The 23803-nt window shown below is 39.7% G+C and overlaps 1 protein-coding gene across 1 annotated transcript in view; it reads left to right on the top strand.

The window, feature by feature from the left end:
- ENPP2 (ectonucleotide pyrophosphatase/phosphodiesterase 2) overlaps positions 1-21485 on the top strand; it is a 71423-nt gene extending 49938 nt beyond the window's left edge. The window contains 13 exon segments of the mRNA XM_053984672.1: positions 669-794; positions 4305-4336; positions 5160-5287; positions 6905-6992; positions 7106-7193; positions 8196-8368; positions 8660-8711; positions 11131-11267; positions 11750-11885; positions 12670-12747; positions 15316-15448; positions 16049-16205; positions 20874-21485. Of these exon segments, the coding sequence (XP_053840647.1) occupies positions 669-794; positions 4305-4336; positions 5160-5287; positions 6905-6992; positions 7106-7193; positions 8196-8368; positions 8660-8711; positions 11131-11267; positions 11750-11885; positions 12670-12747; positions 15316-15448; positions 16049-16205; positions 20874-21044 (1499 nt within the window). The 3' untranslated portion in view covers positions 21045-21485.
- Positions 21486-23803: the final 2318 nt, after the last annotated feature.

The following is a 23803-nucleotide window of genomic DNA, read 5'->3' as shown; positions in this document are numbered from 1 at the left end:
AAAAAGAAAGTTTTATTAAAGGAAAATCTGGGTTTGCATAACTTTTTTAGCAATGCCACCAAAGCTCTTATTCTTTCTAGGTCTTTATTCCTGACAGTCTCACATGAACTGCTACATCAACAACAAAATGGCATATGCCTCGTTTCTGGATGTGGGTAGAGGAGGGTAAGAGTCAGGAAGGATTTCCAGGGGTGGCAGTTTTGTGCTGAGAACCTCCTGTGGCTGGCAGTACATTCCTCCCCACCACAAATATCTGCAAGAGAAAATTGTTTATCTGCGGCTGCCTTAGAATAGACCACCAACAGACAATACCTTTTGTGTGCTATTCCTCTTAAAATCATTTGTTTAAAAAGAAATAATGCCCTAAGTAGTACATTAAACTAGAAACAGACTTTGATTTTTCCATGAGTTTAATTTGGAGTTGAGTCAGTGCACACATGTTATATGTGGTTACTGTTCCTATGATGCCTAGACTGGTATGTCTCTCACATAAGCACTCCTATTTTGAGTCCCACCAATGTATTATGTTGGAATTAGATAGATGTAAAGAGCAAGATTAGTCATTTAAAAGGAAATAATGCATAGGATATTTGGGGTCTCTTTTTTTTACTGTTCTGGAAAATGTGTTTATTTTCAGGGTGGATTAATTTTGCATTTCCTTTTTGCAGGGATGGAAGACACAACTTGTGAAAGAACTGAATTTTTAAGCAACTATCTGACTAATGTGGATGATATAATTTTGCTGCCTGGATCTTTAGGGCGAATTCGCCCTAGGTCTAGCAATAACCTGAAGTGTAAGTTAATTTAATTGTACCTTTTATATCCTGAGTACTAGATTCTATTCCTTCCTTGAAGTGATGCTGTCCACAGAGTGTAAATTTGCAGGGTGTTGGCAGGAATTTCAGAGGGAATCTCACTGAAGACAGCTGCTTGCTCCCTTTCCAGTTTGTACTTCACAGACCCCACAGTGGTAGAACTGTTCAGGGGAGTGCTTAAAAGTTCTGGGTTAAATACCACTTTTTTATATCATGGAGGAATGGGAGCTCCAAGCCAGTTTCACATGCCAGCTTACATGTCATTGTGAGTTTGTTAATGTACTTTTCTCCTCTGTCAACAAAAGCTGTATTTGGGCGATCTCAGCACTGCACAGCTTGGATGTAAAAAAAAAAAAGCATCTGGCACATTTTATGAGCTAATAGGAAACAAGTGACTTGTTAATTTTGAATTCAGTAGTTTTATCATACTTCTGGCATAGATGAGAAGTCATGTGGTTTGCTAAACAGCAACAGACTGGAGATGTTGAAGGCCAATGCTGTCAGTAAAACCTGTTGTTATTTTGAACCATGCTTTTAGAATTTTACCCTGACTTAGTGTTTGAGATTAAATGATCCTTGACAATAGGTCTCAGGGCTCAGGCAGGAGTCCTCTGGTGAAACTAACTCTGTAATTTCAAGCATTTCAGACCAGCTGCCCTCCTTTTGCCTCCAGGGCCACAGTACCAAGACAGGGCTTTGTGCCAGCACCCTGACTGCTCTGGTTCAGTGTACAAGGGCAAACCTGGCTTTCCCAGCAGTTTAAGCTACCATGTAAACTGTGTAACTCATAAATAACCCATAAGTACCTGTGTTTTTTGCACCATATGTTTCCAAGAGTGACAACTTTTGATAGAGGGGAAGATCTGACATCTGGGATAGCCAAGTGTTCCCTCACAACACTTCAAATATGCTCTGGGTGAGGACAAATTTCATAGAAAGATCCATCTTTGAAGATTAAATACTTCCAGAATAATAGCAAAAATCTTAAGAATGTGGTAAAACATCCTTAATACTGATTTGTGTATGCATTTTTTACTATAAACTTTTCTTGTGTGGTAAAAAAGTTTATAGTAAAATAAATGCATACACAAATAAGTATTTGGGTGTTTATGCTCAAGGAATATTTATGATGAGTGTGTAAAAATTTGTTGAAAATAGTGAACATGTTATTCAAATTTTGTAGACTATCATGAGACTGAATTCCTACACTATACATTCTACTGAAAACAAATTCCAGTTCTGAGAAGTCTTTTTTTTTTTTTTTAAGATCATTCAATCCTTGTCTTTCCAAATTGCTGAGAAAAATAAGTTTTCCTTAGAGAATGAATGGCAGTATGTTTCAAAAAGATCAGCTTGTCTCTGTGACCTCTGAGTCATACCACTGGCTTTCCCACAATAATGTTTTCCTCTTTTGCCCTCTGTGTGCAACTTCCTAGTTTGAATATTTGCAATTGCATGTTAATCAGCAGTTTGAACGTAGAACAAAGAAGCATGTTTCTTACCTTTAGAACTGGGGTTTACCTTCTTAAATGGCAAATTACCAAATTCTTTATTCTTTATTGTTCCATAATACTGTCTCAATACTGCAAACACATCTTTGCAATGCAAAAGCCTGCAGCTTGTGTTTTGAAATGCTATAGAGCCCATTTCAAGCCCAGCAAGATGCCTTAAGCAACCAAAACAACAGTATTTGAACAACAGATTTTTACTTCCCAAAATGTTCTTTTAGCCTATTTTTCCTCTCATGACTGAAAAATGTTTCCCCCACTCCACAGAAGAACATAGTTAGTATGGACTGTTACTGGGTTTGGGCTTTCTACATCTTGCATATCCCTTTAAGAACTCAAAAACAAATCCAGAATATTTTTCACTTACTCAGCAGTGGCCTATGAAACCGGTCAAATGTTAAAAGTGACCAAAAATGCTACATATTTATCTTACTCCCTCTAACATAGTGCGTCGTTGCATTCAAGTATGCTTTCAAAATTTTTGAAGGAAAGTCATTGTGTTTGGGGATAATTTTTTATTTTAAAGTAAAACAGACAAAAGTTTTGAAAGCATGTGTTTGCAGAAAACAAAATAAGAATTAAGCTAAGGCCCAGATTATAGAACAGTGAGAACACTACCTAAGCAACTGCACGTCACCAAGCTATCACATGGCACATGCAGGACAGCCAGGGGATCAGGCCCATCCAGCATGGGTTTAGGAAAGTCAGGTCCTGCTTAACCAACATGGTCTCCTATGGCAAAGTGACCTGCTCCTGTGGATAATGTTTACCTGGACTTTTGTAGAGTCTTTGATATTGTCTCCTACATCATTCTCTTGGAGAAACTGCAAGCCTGTGGCTTGGGCAGGTGCACCCTTCAGTGGGTAAAAAACTGTCTGGATGGCTGTGCCCAGAGTGTTCCCCAGGGCTCAGTATCAGGGCCAGTTCTGTTTAATGTCTTCATTGATGATCTGAGTGAGAGGATCAAGGACACCTTGAATCAGTTTGTAGACAGCACCAGGCTGGGCATGAGTGTTGATCTGCTGGAGGGTAGGAGAGCTCTGCAGAGGGATCTGGGCAGGCTGGATCAGTGGCCCAAGGCCAGTGGTGTGAGATTCAACAAGGCCAAGTTGCTGCGTCCTGCACTTGGGTCACAACAACCCCATGCAGTCCTACAGGCTGGGGAACAGTGGCTGGAAAGGTGCCCTTGGAAAAGGACCTGGGGGTGCTGGTCAACAGGGACTGAACATGAGCCAGTGTGTGCCCAGATGGCCAAGAAGGTCAATGGCATCCTGGCCTGGATCAGATACAGTGTGGCCAGCAGGACCTGGGCAGGGATTGTCCTGGTCCTGTAATTGTCTGCATTTGGCACTGGTGTGGCCGCACCTCAAATCTTGGGTTCATGTTCACTCAAAAAAGGACATTGAGGGAGTGGCGTTTGTCCAGAGAAAGGCAACAGAGCTGGGGAAGGGGCTGGAGCACAAGTCTGAGAGGAGCAGCTGAGGGAGCTGGGGTGTTTAGCCTGGAGAAAAGGAGGCTCAGGGGAGACCGTGTCACTCTCTACAGCACCCTGAAAGGAGTCTGTAGCCAGGTGGGGGTCAGTCTCTTCCTCCAGGTAACAAAAGACAGGACAAGAAGAAAAGTCCTCAAGTTGCACCAGGGGAGGTTCAGATTGGATGTTAGGAAAAATTTCTTTATGGAAAAGATGGTCAAGCACTGGAATAGGCCACCCAGGGAAGTGGTAGAGTCACCATCCCTGGAGGTACTTAAAAGATGGGGCACTTGTGGACATGGTTTAGTGATAGACTTGGCAGTGCTGGATTAAGGGTTGGACTTGATCTTAAAGGTCTTTTCCAACCCAAATGATTCTGTAATTCTATGATAAATACAAAGCACTTTTAGTAAAGGTCAGGGAAGTATTAGGAAGTATGCTTATGTAAACCTTGTGTTTTCTTTCAGAAATTTTTAATATTTTCTAATTTTTTTTACCTTTGTTTAACAGATGACCCTAAAATGATTGTTGCCAACCTTACAGTAAGTATTTAGGACTGAGACATATCTGTCTATACTTCACTGTTCACTTCTTGATTTGTGGTATTATTCAGTTTTCTTTTCTCACTCTTTAGACAGGAAAATCAACCAACCATTATTATAAATAAAGAATGTTAAATGCTGCCCTTCATGAGTACAGATTAATGTTTGTCATGTTTTCCACTGTTTGCTGCTCTAGTAGCTTTTATAACCTTTTTGGGCAGTGCAGAGACAGAATCTTCTGGACTGTCTTTACTCCCTGAATTGAGTCTATTTATTCATTGCTTCAGAACTGGAAAGTAATCTTTTAGGGTAAACATTTTACTAGCACTTTGAAGACACTGAAAAAGTGCTTTTGATAGCCTTCAACTCTAACCTTGCCATTAGTGGAAGAAAAGTGTTTAAAATTAAAATTAAAAACAAACAAACAAAACAAAACCCCCCGGTTTTGTAACCAGATGGCTTTAAATATATCTGCAGATGAGGTGTATTTTTGAGCATTCAGGTTTCCACTGAAATTTAAGCTTTGGTCCAGTTAGAATAAAACTCTTCATCTGTGAGTTAAGTATGTGTAATATTTTGTTTCATGGTTTCATAAAGACTGTCACGAGAATGAAACTTTCCAAATACATATTTGAATGGCTCCCTGGACCTTGGCTGCATGTAAATACTGCACAGAAATGACTGGACTAAGTACTCTAGGTGTGCTCTTTGTTTTCCAGACACCATCAGTGATGACCTCAACAGCTTGATTTCTGTAGTCAAAGGTTTTGTGTGCATCTTAAGCTAATTGACAGCGTGCTATTTGTAACCATTTATTTTTCAGTGTAGAAAGCCTGACCAGCACTTCAAGCCTTACCTGAAACAGCACCTGCCTAAACGCTTGCACTATGCTAACAACCGAAGAATTGAGGATGTCCATTTACTGGTGGATCGCAAATGGCACGTGGCAAGGTAAACCTTTGTGTTTACTTCCGTTCTGATTTTCAGTCTTCTCTTCTGAGGAAATGGGACACTTAGGATTGCCCTGTCTGTTAGCATCCTGCTCCTCTACCCTGTGAGAAAGAGGAGTTTTGAGAACACAAAATATTTTAAAGTGTGGGAAAATCAGTTGCCGGATAAAAGGTAGAAACCCAGACTGATTTGCTCAAGCAGCTTGGTGGTGTTGACTGATCAGCTCAAATGTAGAAGCTGATAAATCTTTCTAATGAGGTGCAAGCTTAGTCCAACAGGGGAGCAGGGAATATGGGCAGGCTTATGTGGTGAGGGGATGTTAGGGAACAAGAGTTTGAGTGGACACAGTACGTGAATGGAAAGAAAATGTAGGTATTGGCAGAGTGGGTGAATGTCTGAGAATATGTGGAAGGATGTGACAGGGTGGCCATCAAAGTGCTGTGCTGGCAGTGTATTGCGTTTCAAAACAAATCCACAGAAAGCCAGGATGCTTTAGCTCAGGCAAAAACTCTGGTTTGGGTTGCTCTTAGCCATATGACTCTGAATGACTCTGAAGTTTTGGTTATAGAATATGGGCAGTGTTTATTAGTTAGCTAAAAATGGAATGAGGAAAAATCAGTTGGCACATACATGTATAGAGTGAACAGGAGAGTAGTAGCCTTTGTTTATGGATGGTGCACAGCTTTCTATTTGAATATACTTTGACACGTGTTGTGCGTTACAGTATGAGAACGGGGGAGTCTTTTTGCATGTATCTGACTCAGTGCTTCTTGGAAGATGATACAGCTTTTGGCTCATAGTAGACTGTTATGAGCTTTACATTATGGTTGGATATTTTTGCCCATAGAGCTGCCAGGCAAACACACAATGTGTTGTAAGTGCCTTTTGACATCTGTGCTTATCTCTCCATGAATTATGCAAGGATCACTCTGCCGAAGCAGTGAATGAGAAACCCCATTTGCTTTCTTGCATAACTCTACTGGCTGCTGGCAGGCTGCCCCGTGGTTGGGGTTATCTATATTTCAAAGAATCACACTCTGAATTTTAGGTCTGTAAAAGCTTTAGTGTTAAGAATTATACTGGGATGGATGGGATTGCTTTTTCCACATACTTTGTAAAAAACCCTATGTCAATAATAAGCTGGTAATTTGCATTCCTATGGTACAACACTTATTATCCTAGCTATTTGTCTTCATGAAGATCTTTCTTTTTTCAGCTTTTTTTCTGCTACTCATTTTTGTTTATTGGCCTGAAGGCAAAGAGATGAAAGCATTTTATAGCATCCTATAACATTTGCAGCACCATAACATCAGAAAAGTGCTTTCTGAGCAGCCTCTGTTGGACTGGAGGTCCAACACCTCCAGTCTGCAGGAGATTATGTGATATGAGAAAATGTGAGAAATACTGAAGTTTTTATCAATAATAAGTTATTTCTTAGAGTGGGAGTAGAGGGAGAAACCCTGCGGATGCTGTATAAGCTTGGAAGTCCCTACTACTGCTACTCACAAAAGAAAAATTATTACAATGCATTGTCCTGTAACCTTATCCTTCCTGCCCAGAAGGATATTGTCAGGTCAGCCACCTTTGAGGAAAATTTCTAATACTTCTTCAATTTAGGAAAGCCATGGACGTTTACAAGAAACCAACGGGAAAATGTTTCTTTCATGGAGACCATGGCTATGACAACAAGATAAACAGCATGCAGGTATGAGCAATGTCTGGGAGGGTCATTGAAGGTCTCTGAAATGTAAACATTCAGTGAAAAACCCCTAAATTTTAATGCTCTTATTTCATATTCGTCTTTCCATTTTTTTTAAGACTGTCTTTATAGGTTATGGCCCTACCTTCAAGTACAAGACCAAAGTGCCTCCTTTTGAAAACATTGAACTTTACAACGTCATGTGTGGTAAGCTGCCTGCTTGAGAAATTGAAAAAGCAGCAAACTTATTTTAACGGCATAATTTAGGCACCCATGACCTTATGCCCTGACTTCCTCTCAGTGTTTTTTTTTTCCTAGTTCCCCTTTCCCAAGCACTTGCCAGGAGGGCTGAAGGCACTTCTCAGGGGTCTCAGTTTGCTCTGGAGCTGGCCAGCAAAGTGGGTTACTATAGTTTTGATGTTTGCAGTTTGACAGAGATCAAATGGACACCTCTACAATGTGTGGTGTCCACATCTCAGCTGTCTAGGAAGGAGATTTCTGTTCAGAGACTGCTTCTGCATCTGCATCTGCATGTCTGATGCAGCAGTTCAGGTTGATCACTTAGTTTTCTATGGCATTTCCATGTATGATTATGTTTCCCAAATTTGTACTGAAACTGTGAAGACGAATCTGATGCATAGAAGAAGAATATCTGCATACAGATATCTGATGATATCTGATGATATCTGTATGCAGATATTCATTAGGATCTTTTCTTTAGTACTGATTTTCTAGAACAATGAAACTTTCAAGGTGTAATTCACAATAAAACTTTAAGGTGTTTCAAAGATGTAATTCACCTTTTTTTTCCCCAAACATGTAATGTTTAACTACCTAAGGGGTAGTTAGCCCTTATTTAGAAATCACTGTGTTGCAGATGTTTGGTGTGAGGTCAGCACATGGACTGTAGGCTTGCACTGGAATCTGAAGGAGTCGTTATAATAAAACTTTGTCCAGTTTTAAACTTTTCCAGTGTCTTGATGCAAATTAACATTTTGTCATAAAGGCAAAGATACTATTCATGTGACATTTACAATTTTATGATTTGGACAAAAGAAAAAATCAGTGTTTTTATTATATTAAAAGCTTTCACTAACATGCTGTGGGTGTAAACAGTATTACTAAGAAACATGTTGGCTCGATAGAGTTGTTGCTTGAATATATGTTTGGAGTGTAACCACCATTAATTTTTCCTTGGTGCTTTCATAGATCTGCTTGGATTAAAGCCTGCTCCCAATAATGGCACCCATGGAAGTTTAAATCACCTGCTGAGAGCCAATGTTTATAAACCAACTGTGCCAGATGAAGTTGCTAAACCACTGTATCCTGTAGCTCTACCTTCTGCATCAGATTTTGATATAGGATGTACATGTGATGATAAGGTAGGTGTGTAGGATCTGTGGAAGCCTCCACTATTAGTGGTAGTTTTGGTAAAGTTGTAACCATTTTATTTGTTTTGAGAGATTTTGGTCTGTAAGATTTCCCCAAGTCCCTCCTGTGACATCTTTGTGCCCCCTTTGGGGCCCCTTTGGAAAAACTACAGGTTTTTGTAAAAGAGGAGACAGGAAAATCCTGTCTCATAGCACTAGTTTTGTTTTGTTAGATGCTAGTAAAATAAGATGTCAGAGGGTTCCAGTGGTCCTAATTTCATTCCTTTTTTTGTTATTCTTGAGAAGAACAAGCTGGATGAACTCAACAAGCGCTTTCATGTCAAAGGAACAGAAGGTAAGAGCCTGGTGCCTTAGTTAATGAAAGCTGATTTACTTTTCTTTTGTAAATTACTTTGCATCATTAATATTAGAGCAACTCCTGGTGTGGTTTAGTTAATGTGTAGTAAACTGTCTTTTTGAGTACCTGTCAAGGTAGCCCACAGACACACATGAGATTCGTGGGCAAGGTGAAGTGCTGCACACTGGAGAAAGTACACACTACCTTTTGCTGAACCAAGACTAAAGTATTGTTCAAAGCAATGTGAGTTTTAGCTCTTCCATTCCATCACTTCTAGAAGTTTTAAGCCAGATGTGAAGGCAGAGACAAGAGGAGAGGGTGCATGAGGCAGTACTTTGTTCAGCTGCAGGCTGTAAATGGGGAAGAAACCAGACTGTATTTGTGGGCTGGGTTTTACCATAGTTATCCAGGCTTAGATTTTACCTAGAAAGGATGCTACAGCTGCTTTGATAATCCCTGAATGAGTCTTAATGCTTGGCTCTTAGGGTGCAGGTTGCACAGTGAAACGAGTGCTCTGCTAGTTCCGGCTGCTCAGTGCAATTCTGTTCCTCTTTAGTGTTCGAGTCAATGTTACTCCCAGGAGAAAGCATTCCCACTCTCCTGGCCAGTTCCTGCTGTGTGCCAGCACTGACTTGTGGATGGGCTCTCAGCTGCATCAGGGCCATGGTCCAGGGTAAAGTGGAGCAATAAGAGCAGCAGAGAGGGGATGGGAGCTGCTTTTCTGAGCAGCACTACTGACTGAAAGGCTCACCAAAGCAGAGTTTTCCTTCTCACAGTGGTGATCGAGTTCAGCATAACAATTCACAGCATTTCCCTTACCATAACAATTGTCCAAAATAGCAAATTCTGAAGCTTTCAGTTTAGGCATAGATTTTTTTGAGGTACCTCAAATTGCATGGTTCAGATGATTAAGGAGATTTCTTTTCATTCCCTTATGAAGGTATTTTCAGTTTCTCTGTTGTGAACAGGCAATGCAGCCTATGCTTTAGTTGCTAAAGGTGACCTTAGTCCTCTTCTTTGTGAGTTAAATTGCCTTTCTGCAGCTTTCATCTTGTTATACTGATTTTCCCAATTAATGCAGAGCTACTCCTCACTGTGGCAATTTATGGCATCAGGAAAAAACACCCACACTGTTCTCACTGTTCAAATCTCAACATCTCTATTTTGGTTTCTGGTTTTCATTCTTCTTCACTGCAGTAATATAAAAATAGTATTTTGGGTGTATTTTAAGGTGTAAGCATTTAAACCAGTTGTACTTGCTCATTTGTCAATTTTCTGTTAAATGGCATGACGTGTCCTTACTTAAGCAGTTCTGCTTCATGCAAGTTATGCTTTCCTTCATGGTGCACTTTACAACATGGTGCACCTTGTTAATATTCACAGACAGAAGGAAAAGATGACTTGAGCTTTTCTTGAATAAAGCAAGTTTATCATCTTTGTCCTTAGACTAGTCCTTTCCTACTTTTTTCCTTGTGCCCTATGAAAACATCCTCTGTTTGTACTCAAGCACTAATAAATCATGCCCTTTTCTTTCAGGTTAAATGCCTATCTGGGAACTGTGTTAGGCCACTTTCCTTGTTTCTATGTTTTAATTTCCAAAAGCAAGCCAAGTGTGTTTGCCAAAAGGTTATCAAATTCAATGGACTGTACAGGACAATGCAAGATTATCCAGGAAATTTATTTTTCTTCTATCCCTTTAAATGTTTTTATCTTTTTGTAAGCAAGCTTGTCAGAGTTATCTGAGGACATTTAACCATAACATATCACCAAGAAAGAAGGGCTGTTTTTACAGAGCTGGAGGCATCTTTTGGTAGCTAAAGTTAGGAAGAGGGTTTTTTTCTTAGTTTGTTTCTTTGATATTACGGACACAAAATAGCACATCAGTCTTCAGAACAAATTAGTATCAGCCAAGTGGGAAAAAACTACTCTTTGAGTGAGTGACCACTTTTGCCTCCCTTTTGAGACAAGACAGAAGTCATAGGAAGACAGAAGACATAGGAAGGAGAGAAAGTCCACTGAAAAGTGGCAGGATTGATAGACTAGGGACTGATTTAAAGCTATGAAAAGAAAGTGTTTACCGCCTCATGTGCAACTGACACGTGGACACAAAGATCGTTAAAGAGTCTCCAGCTTTTGGAAAAAACATCCTCTCTCCACCCTGTGACAAAAACAAGCTTTCAAGTGTAAAAGGGACTTTTAATCCCTAAGAGTGTTTGTGAACCTGGAATGGGGATCACAGCCAGAACAGTTGAAGACTTCTTGTTCTCTCTCTGTCAAGATTTCCTTACTAGTTAGTCGGGGTCAGTATCCCATTAGTGATCACTGAAAAAATCAACATCCGATGGAAAGCCAACCTCCCCCTTTTTTTTTCATCCTTAAGATTTTCAACATAAATGTAATTTCTTTTGATTTTTAGAGAAGCATCTTTTATATGGACGCCCTGCGGTACTATACCGCACAAAATACAATATCTTGCATCACCACGACTTTGAAAGTGGCTACAGTGAAACATTCCTGATGCCTCTGTGGACATCCTACACTATTTCCAAACAGGTTAGTATTCTCTCTACTCTTGAAACGTGCTTTAAAAATCTTGGGAAGATTTCTTTGGTACCTATAATCTTGAAGTCCTAAAATTTCCCTTCCCCAGGGAAATTTTCCCACCAGAAATTATGTCAAGCATCATTGTAAACAATGCCCAAATTCTTTTATTTCCTCATGAGAGAACAACTTTAAGGGAAAGGGTTGTGTATTTCTTCTCCTGTTTTAATTTTATTTTTAAGTTTTGTTCAACGGGGGTTTGTTTTATTATGAGTGACTTCATTTGAATTTTCTCCCATGGGGATTTCTGCTCCCTGAAGAAGGGGCAGAAGGGGTGCAGCAATGCAGGAGCAGGATTTGGTTGTACAGCCAAGTGGTTTATTTTGCTGCATGCAAGGCCTTCTGTGTAGTCTGTCAATGGTATGACCTACTTTCCTTTTCTCTGTAAAAGCTGAAAGTACATTTTTTTGTTGTCTCCATGTTCCTCAATGCAGGCAGAGGTATCAGGTGTCCCGGAGCACCTGGCCAGCTGTGTGAGGCCTGACCTCCGCATTTCTCCAGGAAACAGCCAGAGCTGCGCCGCCTACAGAGGAGACAAACAGCTCTCCTATGGATTCCTTTTTCCTCCTCGTAAGTTTAGATAGCTTTTTAGTATCTAGGGATTTTGTAATTTTCTTGTTTTATTAGGGAAAACCCTTGGTGTGAACATACTTCAGGCAAACCACATCAGATATAAACAGACTAATTTTGATTTCAAAAACCAGTAAGATAAACATATTTTTAATTTATAAATCCAAATTAGACTCTTGCACACTGTAAAAGTTTTTACCATCCTATAGAAATAGTGATAGTAGAAAACCTGTGTAAAACAAGCATCCTCGATTCTCCTGAGGTGCTTGCTTTGCTGCAGTATTGGATCTATGATCTTCTGGGATTAGTAAATGTTGAAGGGGCACAACTGTCTCACAGTTTAGAACTTCATTGCTCTGTCTTCCTCACTCAGTGGCTGAAATATTTTATGGTGGATTTCTGAAAAGGAATTACTGGTGCAGAGGCTCACTCAGAACTAGAAGATAATCCCACACTCCTCTTCCAAGAAATTGTTGACGTCTTTTATAAAAGCCTGCAGAGCTCTCTGCTTTTTAAGACAGCAAAAATAGATAAGCTATATGAAAATATTTTGAACTGATTGAAGTTGAAGCAAAGATAAAATTCTTCCTTTCCATGTTCACCTGTCACATTAAAGACAGATTTTGTGCATGTAGTGTGCACTTCTGAATATAACACTCAGATTGCTGTTTAGATTATGGTATTCCCCTTGTTTAATCTCTGAATCCATTTTCAAAACATTTTTATATTCTCTGAAATTCTTATATTTAATCTTATTAATTTTTTTCTGTTTCCCTGTTTTCAGAATTAAGTTCCTCTGCAGAAGCAAAATATGATGCTTTTCTAATAACAAATATCATTCCAATGTATCCTGCCTTCAAAAGTAAGTGCTCTTTCCATGACTATGCTTCTCTTTACCAGCAAGCTTTTTTTTTTTTTACTTTGTGTTGGATTATGGAATGAATTGATAGGATAAGTTTAGAACATTAAATTCAGTTACCTGTAGCTGGCAGCTAGTACCTGTGGACACCTGTATAGTGCTAGGTAATGGCAGGCAAAATACCACAAGAAAGTCTTAAGTTTTAAGAAAGGTTTATTTTCCTTGGTGCTGGGTTAATGTAAGGGCACAGCCACACTGTAGGTCCAGTTGTGCTTTGTGCCATAATAATTCACTTTCTGTAAGACCATTCAGATTCTCTTGTCTGTAGCTGAAGTTAGTGCAGAACATACTTAGGCAACAATTGGAGCCTGGGAGTGTGCCCTTGTTATTTCGTAGTTCAGGGACAAGTGATTGCATTTTATTTTTCTATCCATGTCCTTAGAGGGAGACTGAACATATTTATTACCTATTAAGGAAAAAAAAAAAAAATTAAAAAAAAAAAAAAAGAGAGAAGAAAACTCATTTTTTGGAAATGAGGGATGATTTAAACCTGTCTGAAACTTTCAGTGCTGCAGGGTTATATTACTAAAATTTCTTTTGTCTGCACATCCCTTTTCTCTCTAGTCTTGCCAAGAGGTAGGAAAACCATCAGGCTATTCTGGTGGCATTTTTGGCTTGGCAGGGATTGACAAGACTTGGAAGAATCTCAAGAGCCTGTTGTGAGATTTCCAATTCAGATTTTAGGCCAGAGAGGTTTGGATAAACATCAAAGCCTATGGGAGCCTTTTCCTTTTTAAAACCAGGAAGGAGTGTTTTTAACTGAAAAACCTCTGTGTAGGACCAAGTGGTGATGTTTGCTGGAAATTTGAGGAAAATCACTTGACTGATTAAAGAGTGAAAAATTATTGGGGATTTCCCACTCCTGAATCACTTCATAAAAATGTTCTTAATGTTAATGTTAATCTAAGTATTTGGCTGAAATGCTAATCACAGGAGAACAACCCACCTCTAGCAGCTCATTTTGTTTAGTGGCCTTCTTCATCACATGTGGGTGAAAGATTCCTTACAAAAAAATTCTGGTACTAATGTCATTCCTGGGGAATTACAAACCACTCCATGTGTACAGGTTGCACTGCTGAGAGCCAAGTATAAGCTCATTATATGGATCTTTTTCCATAACAGGTTAAATAGGAGGTGGCAGTGCTATGCTGCACTGGCTTTGGTGGTAGTGCTGGCTGCAGAGGCCCCCTCCTCTGCTTTGTGTTTATAATTCACTGTCCCATCCTCCCTGGCAATAATTCTGTATCCACTTTTTCCATAATGAGACTGGCTTAAGCAGTTCCTGCTTTGCTGGAGCTCCAAAAATCATACCCCTGGGCTGGCCCCTCATTGCCCTGGCATTGCTCTGTGTGTGGCTGCAGTGGGAAGTGGAGCTGCAACCTGATTTAGATACAAAACTCGAGGCAGTGGTACAAGAGGGAGTCTTTCTTTTTTGAACTGTTTTTATTGATAAAGCACATGCACTGGAGGAGTGAGCAGCTGGAGGAGTGGTATTGCCAAGTGATTAGGCTGAGATTCTTGTTAGACCACTGCTGGTGGGGCCTGGGCATCAGCCCCAGCTGGTTCTGCATGTGGCACTGAGCAGTGCTAGAACAAAGTGTTCAAGGGGGTTTTCTAAGGCTGTCTTACCACCAGCCCCAGGGAACCAGGGACTTAATGGTCTGAGCTGGCAAAACAAGAGTTAAACTCTTACAAGTCTGAGACGTTTTGTTTACCCACACTTCAGTTAGTTAAAATAAAAAGAAAAAGAAGAAAAGAAATTATATCACTGGAGGTTCCAGTGTCTTTCCCATCTCTGTGAGAATCTTAACTTTTTGAGGAGGATACACATGGAGAAAGTGTATCATGCTCTTCCCAAAGGTTGCTGCAATGACATGACTTTGGTCATCCTTTATGGCACCTAATTTAAAAGTTAAACATTTTGTATTGAAGGAGAATTTAACTGAATGAATTTGTCTTTTTCTTTCTTTTAAAATGTTTGGTTTTAGCTTGTAATTGCAGTACTGTATCCTTTTTAAGATTAATAAAACCCCCTAAACAGCCACCCCAGCACAGTTCCCTGTAAGCAGATAACAAAGATAAAGGCAGTCTTTAAAGAGATATCAAAAACCTGTGAATAGCTGCTTCTACAGCTTCTTGAAGGAACAGCAGAGTCTCTGTGCAAGGCCTATGGCAATGCTGTCCTGGAAGTGGTAGCATGTATTTCCTTTATCAGTGGTTGGGGGAAAAAAGTCAACAGAGAACAAAGTCTGAATAGGCTTTATTGACAAAACTGAATGAAGCTGCAGTAACTGTGTAATGCTTAGTCCTTCATTTCCCCTACTGTCATATGAATAATATCCTCTGGATTTTTATCTTGAGGAAGAAAAAATCTTGACATGTTTTGACTTATCCAAATGTTGGTGTGTTGTGAGGTTTTTGTTTGGTTGGGTTTTTTCTGTTTGTTTTGGGTTTTTTTATTACTTTTGATTGATTGGTTGGTTTGGGTTTGATTCTTTTTTTTCCCCACAGAGGTATGGAACTATTTCCAAAGGGTTTTGGTGAAGAGATATGCCACTGAACGAAATGGAGTCAATGTTATAAGTGGACCAATCTTTGACTATGACTATGATGGTTTACATGACACACCTGACAAAATAAAACAGTAAGAGTTTGTCTTTAAATTGATTTGCTGTTGCTTCTCTTTATGATGACATTATCTTAAACAATTAATTACCTGCACATTATTTAATTTTTTATGAGGTGACATAATTTTCTAGCTCTTCCTAAAGTTACTGGGACTGAATGCCCATGTAGGTAGGACAGTGGTAAAAATAAGGAAATTACAATTCAGCAGTTAGCTGTTCACCTTGACTTCGAAATTGTTTTCATCCTCCAGACAAAGTTCATTTTGGTTCCACATAGTCTATTGTCTCTAAAATTCTCCTTATTTAAGGAGAATTTAAGAAGGAGGAGGAACTTAAGAGCTGTGCTATTGAGTTACAGGCTCAAGTCTTTTGTTAATTCAGTAGTGCATTCTCTCTATGTCTCTGAACTGAAGAAGCCTTTCAGCACTGCATGAGGTATTTCAGCAGCACAGTGTGAGCTATTTGGATCCTCACTTTCAATAGTGTTCAGGAATCAAACACATTTCAACAATGTATATGTGTCCTCACACGTAGGAGAGGAAAGACCATGTTGTTTGTGTAACCTTCTTCCAAACAAGTTCATCCTTTGTGGATAAATATTTGCTGTATTCCCCCAGGTTTGTGGAAGGCAGTGCAATCCCTGTTCCAACGCATTACTATGCCATCATCACCAGCTGCTTAGATTTCACTCAGCCAGCTGACAAGTGTGATGGACCACTCTCTGTTCTCTCATACATACTTCCCCACCGGCCTGACAACGATGAGAGCTGCAATGTAAGTTTAGTTGCACTACTGCAACCCTGTGGTAAACATGTTCCTGACACATGTGAAAACCCATTACTATCAGAGGCAAGTGTTCAGTAATGTCTTGAATGGGAAGCACAGGGTTGTGCCTCTGTTGAAGTGTCATTAGCTCATTAGACAAATGCACTCCTCCATGACAGCAGCAAAAGTATGGAATTATTACTGCACCTAAAATTGTCTGGAAGGACTGCCATACAAGAGGTTGGCAGTCTTGTTTTTTGCCTGTAGGATTCTACATTTTACAGTGTAACTTCAGAGCAGTCTGCGGGGAGGCTGTATGCATAAACATACTATGCTGGCAGCCAGCCTGATGTTTTTATGGAGGTCAGTTTCCATTTGCAGATACAATGCAATCTGTCTGCTACAGCAGTCTGGATGCATCGGTCAGCATGATTAGATCCAACCCACACAGTATTGAAAGTATATGCTATAACCTGCCAAGGGTAGAGTGCCAATTCTTGCTGTTTCCAGAACACCTTGATTCAAGGGAAAAGTTTGGCTTCTTATTACAGAGATGGCAAAATACCCTCCTGGTTTCGTTTCTATCTTCCATTAGGATACAAGATCCTCTACTGTAAGAATCTTGATGAAGGCTTTGGTCTGGCCTGCATTGCAGAAAGTGCACACTTGGCAGCTGATTGTGTGGCAGGAGGGTGTTGGGTCCCCCGTGGGCTCTGGCACTCCATGAGGACAGCAGAGTTCCCAGGCAGCTGTATTTAGACTTGTCCTTCCGCCTGAACTTGTTCTCCCATTACACAGCTGTGTGGATTCCTGCACACAGACACTGCACTATGGGCTGCCAGGAGACTGTTTCCTGAATGAACACATTACTGTTATGAATTTTGTATTGGCAAAGAAGTTATGACTCCTATTCCAGCTACAGGCAGAAATAGTCATTTCAACTCTGTACACAATTCACCTGGAACACTGTTTCTTTCTCACTCATCAAACAACCGTTTCCTGAATGAAGGCATTAATGTTATAAATTTTGTATTGGCAAAAACAGTTAAGACTCCTGTTCCAGCTACGAGCAGAAATAGTTATTCCAACTCTGAGCACAATTGACTTTGAACACTGATTCTTTTTCATTCATCAAACATTGCTTACTTTCAGGGTCCATGCTTTTGGAGAAGTATCCCTCTCTCTTGAGCGGGTCTGGCTCTGTTTGGATCTCAACTGTTTTGGGCAGAGGCGTCTTTCACCAGAAGTCTCTGGGAGTCCTACATATATTGCATTGTGACTTTTTCCTGGACTGCTTTTCTCTGAATCAAGATCCAGTTAGTGATCTGGAAATTACTATTTTGGTAGTTATTAGTGTCTCTGCCCTGTAACTGTGCCCATATGTAATTTTAAAACAAAGTAATTTATTTTTTCCTCCTTATATCATGTGTCATAGTTCTCTTAAACTGCTGAAATCTTTTTTATGAGCTCTTTACAATAATGGTCTGTTTCAGTCTTTGATTTCTTACATTTCAAATGAAGCTTCTTTTCTCTGTAGGTCATGCTACTTGTAAATACATATGGTGTATGTATTTACAGTTTGAGAGAATCTTCAGTGCTTCTGCAAGGTCATTAGCAGATATCGGTCCATGCTTTTTATATAGCAAAGAACCACTCCTGAATGAAAATACAGTTAAGCAAATTTTTGCCATTGAAATCCATCATCAGCCTCACTTTTGCATATGCTGTTCCATCTTATTTGTTCAAAGAAGTAATTGCGTAAAACCTCACCATACTTCATGGATGAAATGCATGGCATAATATAAGAATTTTACTTAACCTCTCCACCGTTTTCTTTTAAGATTTGAAGAAATATTAGCTTTCCCTCTGCTCTGCTCTAGCTGTACACACATTCTCTTCACAGCCGTTGAAGAACACCACCACTCTTCTCATCTGAATTTGTTCCTTTTCTAAACAGTGTTTATTCATGGTGAGGTTATGCCCATTTATTCTTGTGTCAACATTTTTCTATGTCTTAAATAGCCCTTCTCTTGGATTCACCCTAGAGATGATTTATGATGATTCTCAAGGCAAATAACTTCTCTCTATTCATGGAAGACCCGGGATCTTTTTTGCTCATATAAGAGAGAATGAGACTGTTGGTAGAAATAGACTTCCTATGCATCTCATCCAGTCCAATCTGTTTTTTCACCTGGATCATGAATGAGATTAAGTACTGCAGCTTAGATCTCAAAATGAAAATGGTTTTCTTTCCACTGGACACAACTCCTCTGATACTACTTATAATTTGCTTTTTCCATAGCTGTGTTACAATGGTGGTTCACATTCATGCACAGCTGGTACACTCAGCACTTCTCTTCTGCCTGTCAATTTGGATAACCCAACTTCATTCTATCCTGGGAGCTCCTGCATCTGCATCCTCCACTATGCTATTCCAGTCTTCCTCTGCATTGACAGGAGCTCCCAACTCTTGGTGATTTTGCTAGCAACGAATTACCTTGGCACAAGAAGCGAGTGTGCAAACATTACAAAAACTCCTTTCTAAGACCAAAGTTGAAGGAACCCAGAAACTACTAGAAAATTCCTCCAGGCCACTGTTTTCTCTTTCAGCAAAACATTTAAATGTCTTTTCTTAAGTCAGTTCCTCACCCACCTGTCTACATGCATCATGTTCAGCTTTCTAATTGATATACAGAGAGATTATTGTGCAGAATATCTGGTATTTTTTCCACTGGATTTTGTGTTAGCCTCCTAATTGTTCACTTCTTCCTATTTATCCCCATGTTTTCGATTGTTACTTTTTTCTTCCAAAACTCTCCTTATTTTTGAGGTGAGACTAAGCACTAAAGCTGGAGAAAACTTAAATGTCATTTTAAATGTATACACTTCATTCATTGTTATGTAGTAATACTGTGTTAGTTGATCACTATTTAAAATCCTTGCTGCTGAGCCTGAGGATTCATGGGCCAGTTGTGGACTGGAAAAAATAAAACATAGATCAGTTGATTGATTTTCTGGAGTCATGAAAATGCTGTCTTGCTGGACTAGGTTAAACAAGCCTCCCCATCCTGTGATTTATTCATGTTGCAGATCCTTTGCAAACTGCTTGTATTCAAGAAAAGTGAGCTTTGTAGCTTGCTCATAACTTCCTTTTGAGCTCTGCAGATTTCCTGCTCAGAAGAAAGGCTTGAAGAAAGCAAAAATATCACAGTGGCTGCATTTGCACTGGCAGCCCTGCTGAGGTCTGTTTGCAGCCGCATGCTGCCAGGTGGCATCCCTGGAGCACGCACTGCGGGCAAAGGGGAGTGAGCAGGACACACTCCCTCCTCTTCCCTCTTAATTTGCATCTTTCTTTTCTTGTTCCAGACCTGGTTTTGGTCCTCAGGTTGTTAGTGCTATGGACAGGAAAGCTGGTTTGGGGCTGAGAGCTTTGAACCAAACAGGTGCTGACTGGGTCATGGACATTTGCTTTAGAGCAGCCAGCTGTGATCTGTCTGGGACTTTGTGTCCTCTCTGCAAATGATCACCTCACCCTCCTGCCTTTTGTCAGGTGACCCACTTCCTGATCTGTGGCTCAACTACTGCACTGGATAGGTTTTGGCATTGCTGGAGTTGTGATCCATGAGAGGATAATTTGGTAGGGGGACATTGCTGAGTCATGAATAGTTCAGTATATAATCAGGAAAGGGTTCATTTCCAGGAATAGTCACACACATGAATACCTGAGATAGAACCCACCATTCCTTTCTTCCCCAGCAGTGGTGTACAGGTACCAGGCAGAGGGGCCAAAGGGGGAAGAGTCCTGTTTGCTTTGTCCTTTTCCCACGTCTGCTCCCCGTTGTGCCGTCCCCAGGCCTGGGTGCATTGCTCGTGGCACATGTTGCTGGCCTGGTTAAGACACACAAACAGCCAGTCACTGCAGTGTTTTGCAGGGCTGATTTTCTGATGTGTTTGCAAGTTACCTTAGTTTGTGGATGACTGCAACATGTGCTGGTGCTGGCACAAGGCATGAGGCAGCAGCTATCCCCTAAGAGAACACAACCTGACCCCAAACACTCTGGCAGCATAACTTTCCTGATTATGCTTGGTGAAATTCTTTTTTCTATCAGTGAGTAATATGTATGTTCCAATCACAAGAGATTTTAGGTACCTACATAATAAACCATTGTTCCAGCTGTGTAATTAGTTGTAAAGGTCCCCTAGAAGTAAAATGGAAAGCTTAAAATATTACTGTGTTAGATGACGTGAAGGTCAGTTGAGAATAATGTGTAGGCGTAGAATTCAAAGCCAAACAGCCTAGAGTTTGGGCTTTGGTAATTCAAAAGTGATTAATATGGAGTTCTTTCTGTGAGATAAAAAACCATAGATTGACCAGTGGATCAAAAAAAACCTATGGCTGTTCTTCTGAAACACCTGCAACTTGAGGCTAGGTTTTTCTGGATGATTATGGTCTTTGTGTCAACCCCATCATAAAATGGGTACTGAAATAAAACTGCAGGATTCATCTTGCACCTTAAATGTCAAATTTATTTTCTTGGAATTCATTTACCTTATTCATTCTTGAATAAGGCACACAGATTCTTCAAATCTGAAACAAACGTGTAGACAAGTTGCATTTGCTTTTGAAGATGATTTTTGACAAGACTTGTGATAAAACCTTTTTTTTCTCTTGCCCAGAGCTCAGAGGATGAATCAAAGTGGGTTGAAGATCTTCTTAAGATGCACACTGCACGTGTCCGTGACATCGAACAGCTCACTAGCTTGGACTTCTTCCGAAAGACCAGTCGCAGCTACACAGAAATCCTCTCCCTAAAGACATACCTGCATACGTTTGAAAGTGAAATTTAGCTTTCTAAACTTACTCAGTGCATCCTTTTATCAACTGGTGTATATTTTTATATTGTTTTTATATTTATTAATTTGAAGCCAGGACATTAAAAATATTAGTATTTTAATCCTGTATCAAATCTTAAACATTAAACCTTTGTGTCATTTGTTTTGTTTCTCTAATGTTTAATATAGGTATGTCTCTTGGTTGATTTAGTAGTGCTTGTAATACTGCATTTTGAGTCCTTACTCTGAGCTTTTAAGTGGTGCTGCAAGGTTCGATGCGTGCATCAAGGAAATATTAATTTCTCATGCTCCTTTACCACACTTGTAGTCCTGTACTGTGTATCAAAATACTGAACATGTAAAATTACACTCATTTACTGATAACTGTGTGACAGACATATTTAAACACTATAGACAAATAGCATCTTAAATATAATAAACCACACATTCAGTTTTTTTAATGTGTTTTGATTTCCTTTCACAGGGATGTTCAGAGGGGCTTGCAGGCAGCTGAGTGCTGACAGATCTCTTACTGGGTAGAGCCCTTCTCAAGAGCTTAGGTTTGCTGGTAAGAAGGCTGCCAGGGGCCCAGGAGTCCTGCCCTGGTATTCAGCAAAAAATAGATACCCACAGCAGTGATTACTGGTTAGGTTTTGCTACAGGGGGAGAGCTGGGACAGGAGGATGCTTGCTGTCATGAGCTAGCAGGGTACCCTATGCCTGATGCCACTTGGCCCTGCTCCAGAACTGTGGACAGGATTTTTTATAGAACACATATGTTATGGAGCATTAGTGTACCTAGATGATGTAAAAGAGAAATTATTGTTTAGTATGCCTTTGAGGCTGAACCCACTAATGACAGTATTGTAAAGCCTTCATTTGGATTTACACATTTCCCTCTCTCTATGAAAGTTGTTTGTGTCTATTTTTACCTTGAGGATTGCAACTGCTGAAGGGAAGAGGGAAGGGCTGGAAAGCATTTCAGCCATGTACACAGACGAGTAGCCAGGGTCTCCTAAGTAAATTAATCTAACTCAACAGCAACTTGCATCCCTGTAGCATCCATCTAAGATAAAGTTGTAAAGTGGGATTAATCATGTTAACATAGATAATAAAGCTCTTGTGACCAGACAAAAATTTAATCTTCTATCTGCTTAATTCTGTTTAATTTAGTAAAGTGCAAAACTTGAATACTTTTTAATCCCTCCAAAATATTAGTATGGAAATTCTAATAACTGCACAAAGCTACGGGAAACATCCTATTCTTGCAAATTAAAAATTGTCTCTTGTGGTTGTCTGGTAGCACAGAAATATTTTCCTGTAAGCTTTCAGCAGGGCTTCTTGCCATGATAAACTTTATCTTCTTACATGTATTTCCTTTGGATTTAAAAGAACTTTCTCTTAAGACCTAATTCCTTCAACATGAAGTTTAGCAATGATTTAATGTGGTGGTTCATAAACTAAAGACCACCACTGCTGTTTTACTTTCACATTAATCTGTTCCTCTGTTTATTTGGGTTTTTAATCAAATTGAAAAAATTATGTAATTCTTTTATTTTCTCCCAAAATAACATGAAATTTATACCAACGGAACATTTAAGCTCTGAAAAATGAGATTGTGTTCCAAGAAGTTTGCTTCTGAAATGTAATTAGTGATTGAAAATGGTTGGGAGAGACAATTTAACTCTTGGTTTCACTAAACAGTGATGCTTACTGTGTAGGGAAACATCAATTTTTTGACTAAATTTCTTACTCTGACAGTAAATACTAGTAATTTATTTCTGTCTTACCTACTTCTCTTACCTTTGGTTCCACGTTCTTGCATGGTATTGCTGTTTTATTTTACTGCATTAGCAGAAATAACTGTGCTGAAAAATATTTGTGGTGACTTCTGCACGTGGCATGGGGTACTTTTCCCATTGAAAGATGCCTTATCAAGACAAAAGTTCTAATGCAACGCTAAAGCCTTGTAAATCCCTCTGAGCAACATGAGCTCTGCAGGAACAACAGGTATTTTAAAGGAAATTTGTAATTTGCCTCTGGAAGTCTTCAGGGTGAATGTTAGCTTAGGGCAGAGGGAAGGAACCCTTCTGCCTTCCAATCCTGTTAGACCATTTTGAAAAGATGAAATACCACTTGTTTCTGTTACGTATTGCTTTTTCTTGATATTTCTCTGGCTTCAGCAAGAAGTCCATTGAGGAGAACAAGCACTGAATGTTTCTGCCAAGCAAACACTATTTTTGAGGATTTGGGTAATTACTGTTTGCACTTGGTGATGTAAACTTGAGGCATGTTCAATGGGTTAGAGGCAGTTCAGTTGAGCAACTGCCACAACAACAAAAGCTGTGGTGTCCTGCACACCTGGAAAAGTCCTTTTGCTCTGGCAAAAATCCTTCAGATGTAGTTATGCAATTAGAATAACCTTACTACAGGAAACTGTTACTTTTTTAAACCCCTTTTCCACAGTCACATATCCTTAATAGATAAGCACTGAAAGCAGTTTAAGTAACCTGACCAACAGAATGGTTGTGATAGTGAAATTATAGCAAAAGTCCTCGTCCTGTTCTGACAGTACCAGAGTACTTAATGACTTTTGATTATGTTCTGTCCTGGTCAGCTAACAGTTTGACTAGAGACTTTCTACTTGCTGTTTCCCTCTTCTCCATGTCCAGCCTTTAGCCTCTTTATGGGGTTAGGTATAATATTCAACAGTTTCTGCACTTTTTTGAATGTTGGTTCTGGTTTGGTAACAGCAGATGAGTTTGGATTGTGTTA

This window comes from Vidua macroura, chromosome 1 (assembly GCF_024509145.1).
Source record: "Vidua macroura isolate BioBank_ID:100142 chromosome 1, ASM2450914v1, whole genome shotgun sequence".
Lineage (NCBI taxonomy): Eukaryota > Metazoa > Chordata > Aves > Passeriformes > Viduidae > Vidua > Vidua macroura.
Note: the sequence above shows the minus strand (reverse complement) of the source record. Positions and strands in the feature narration are given on the sequence as shown.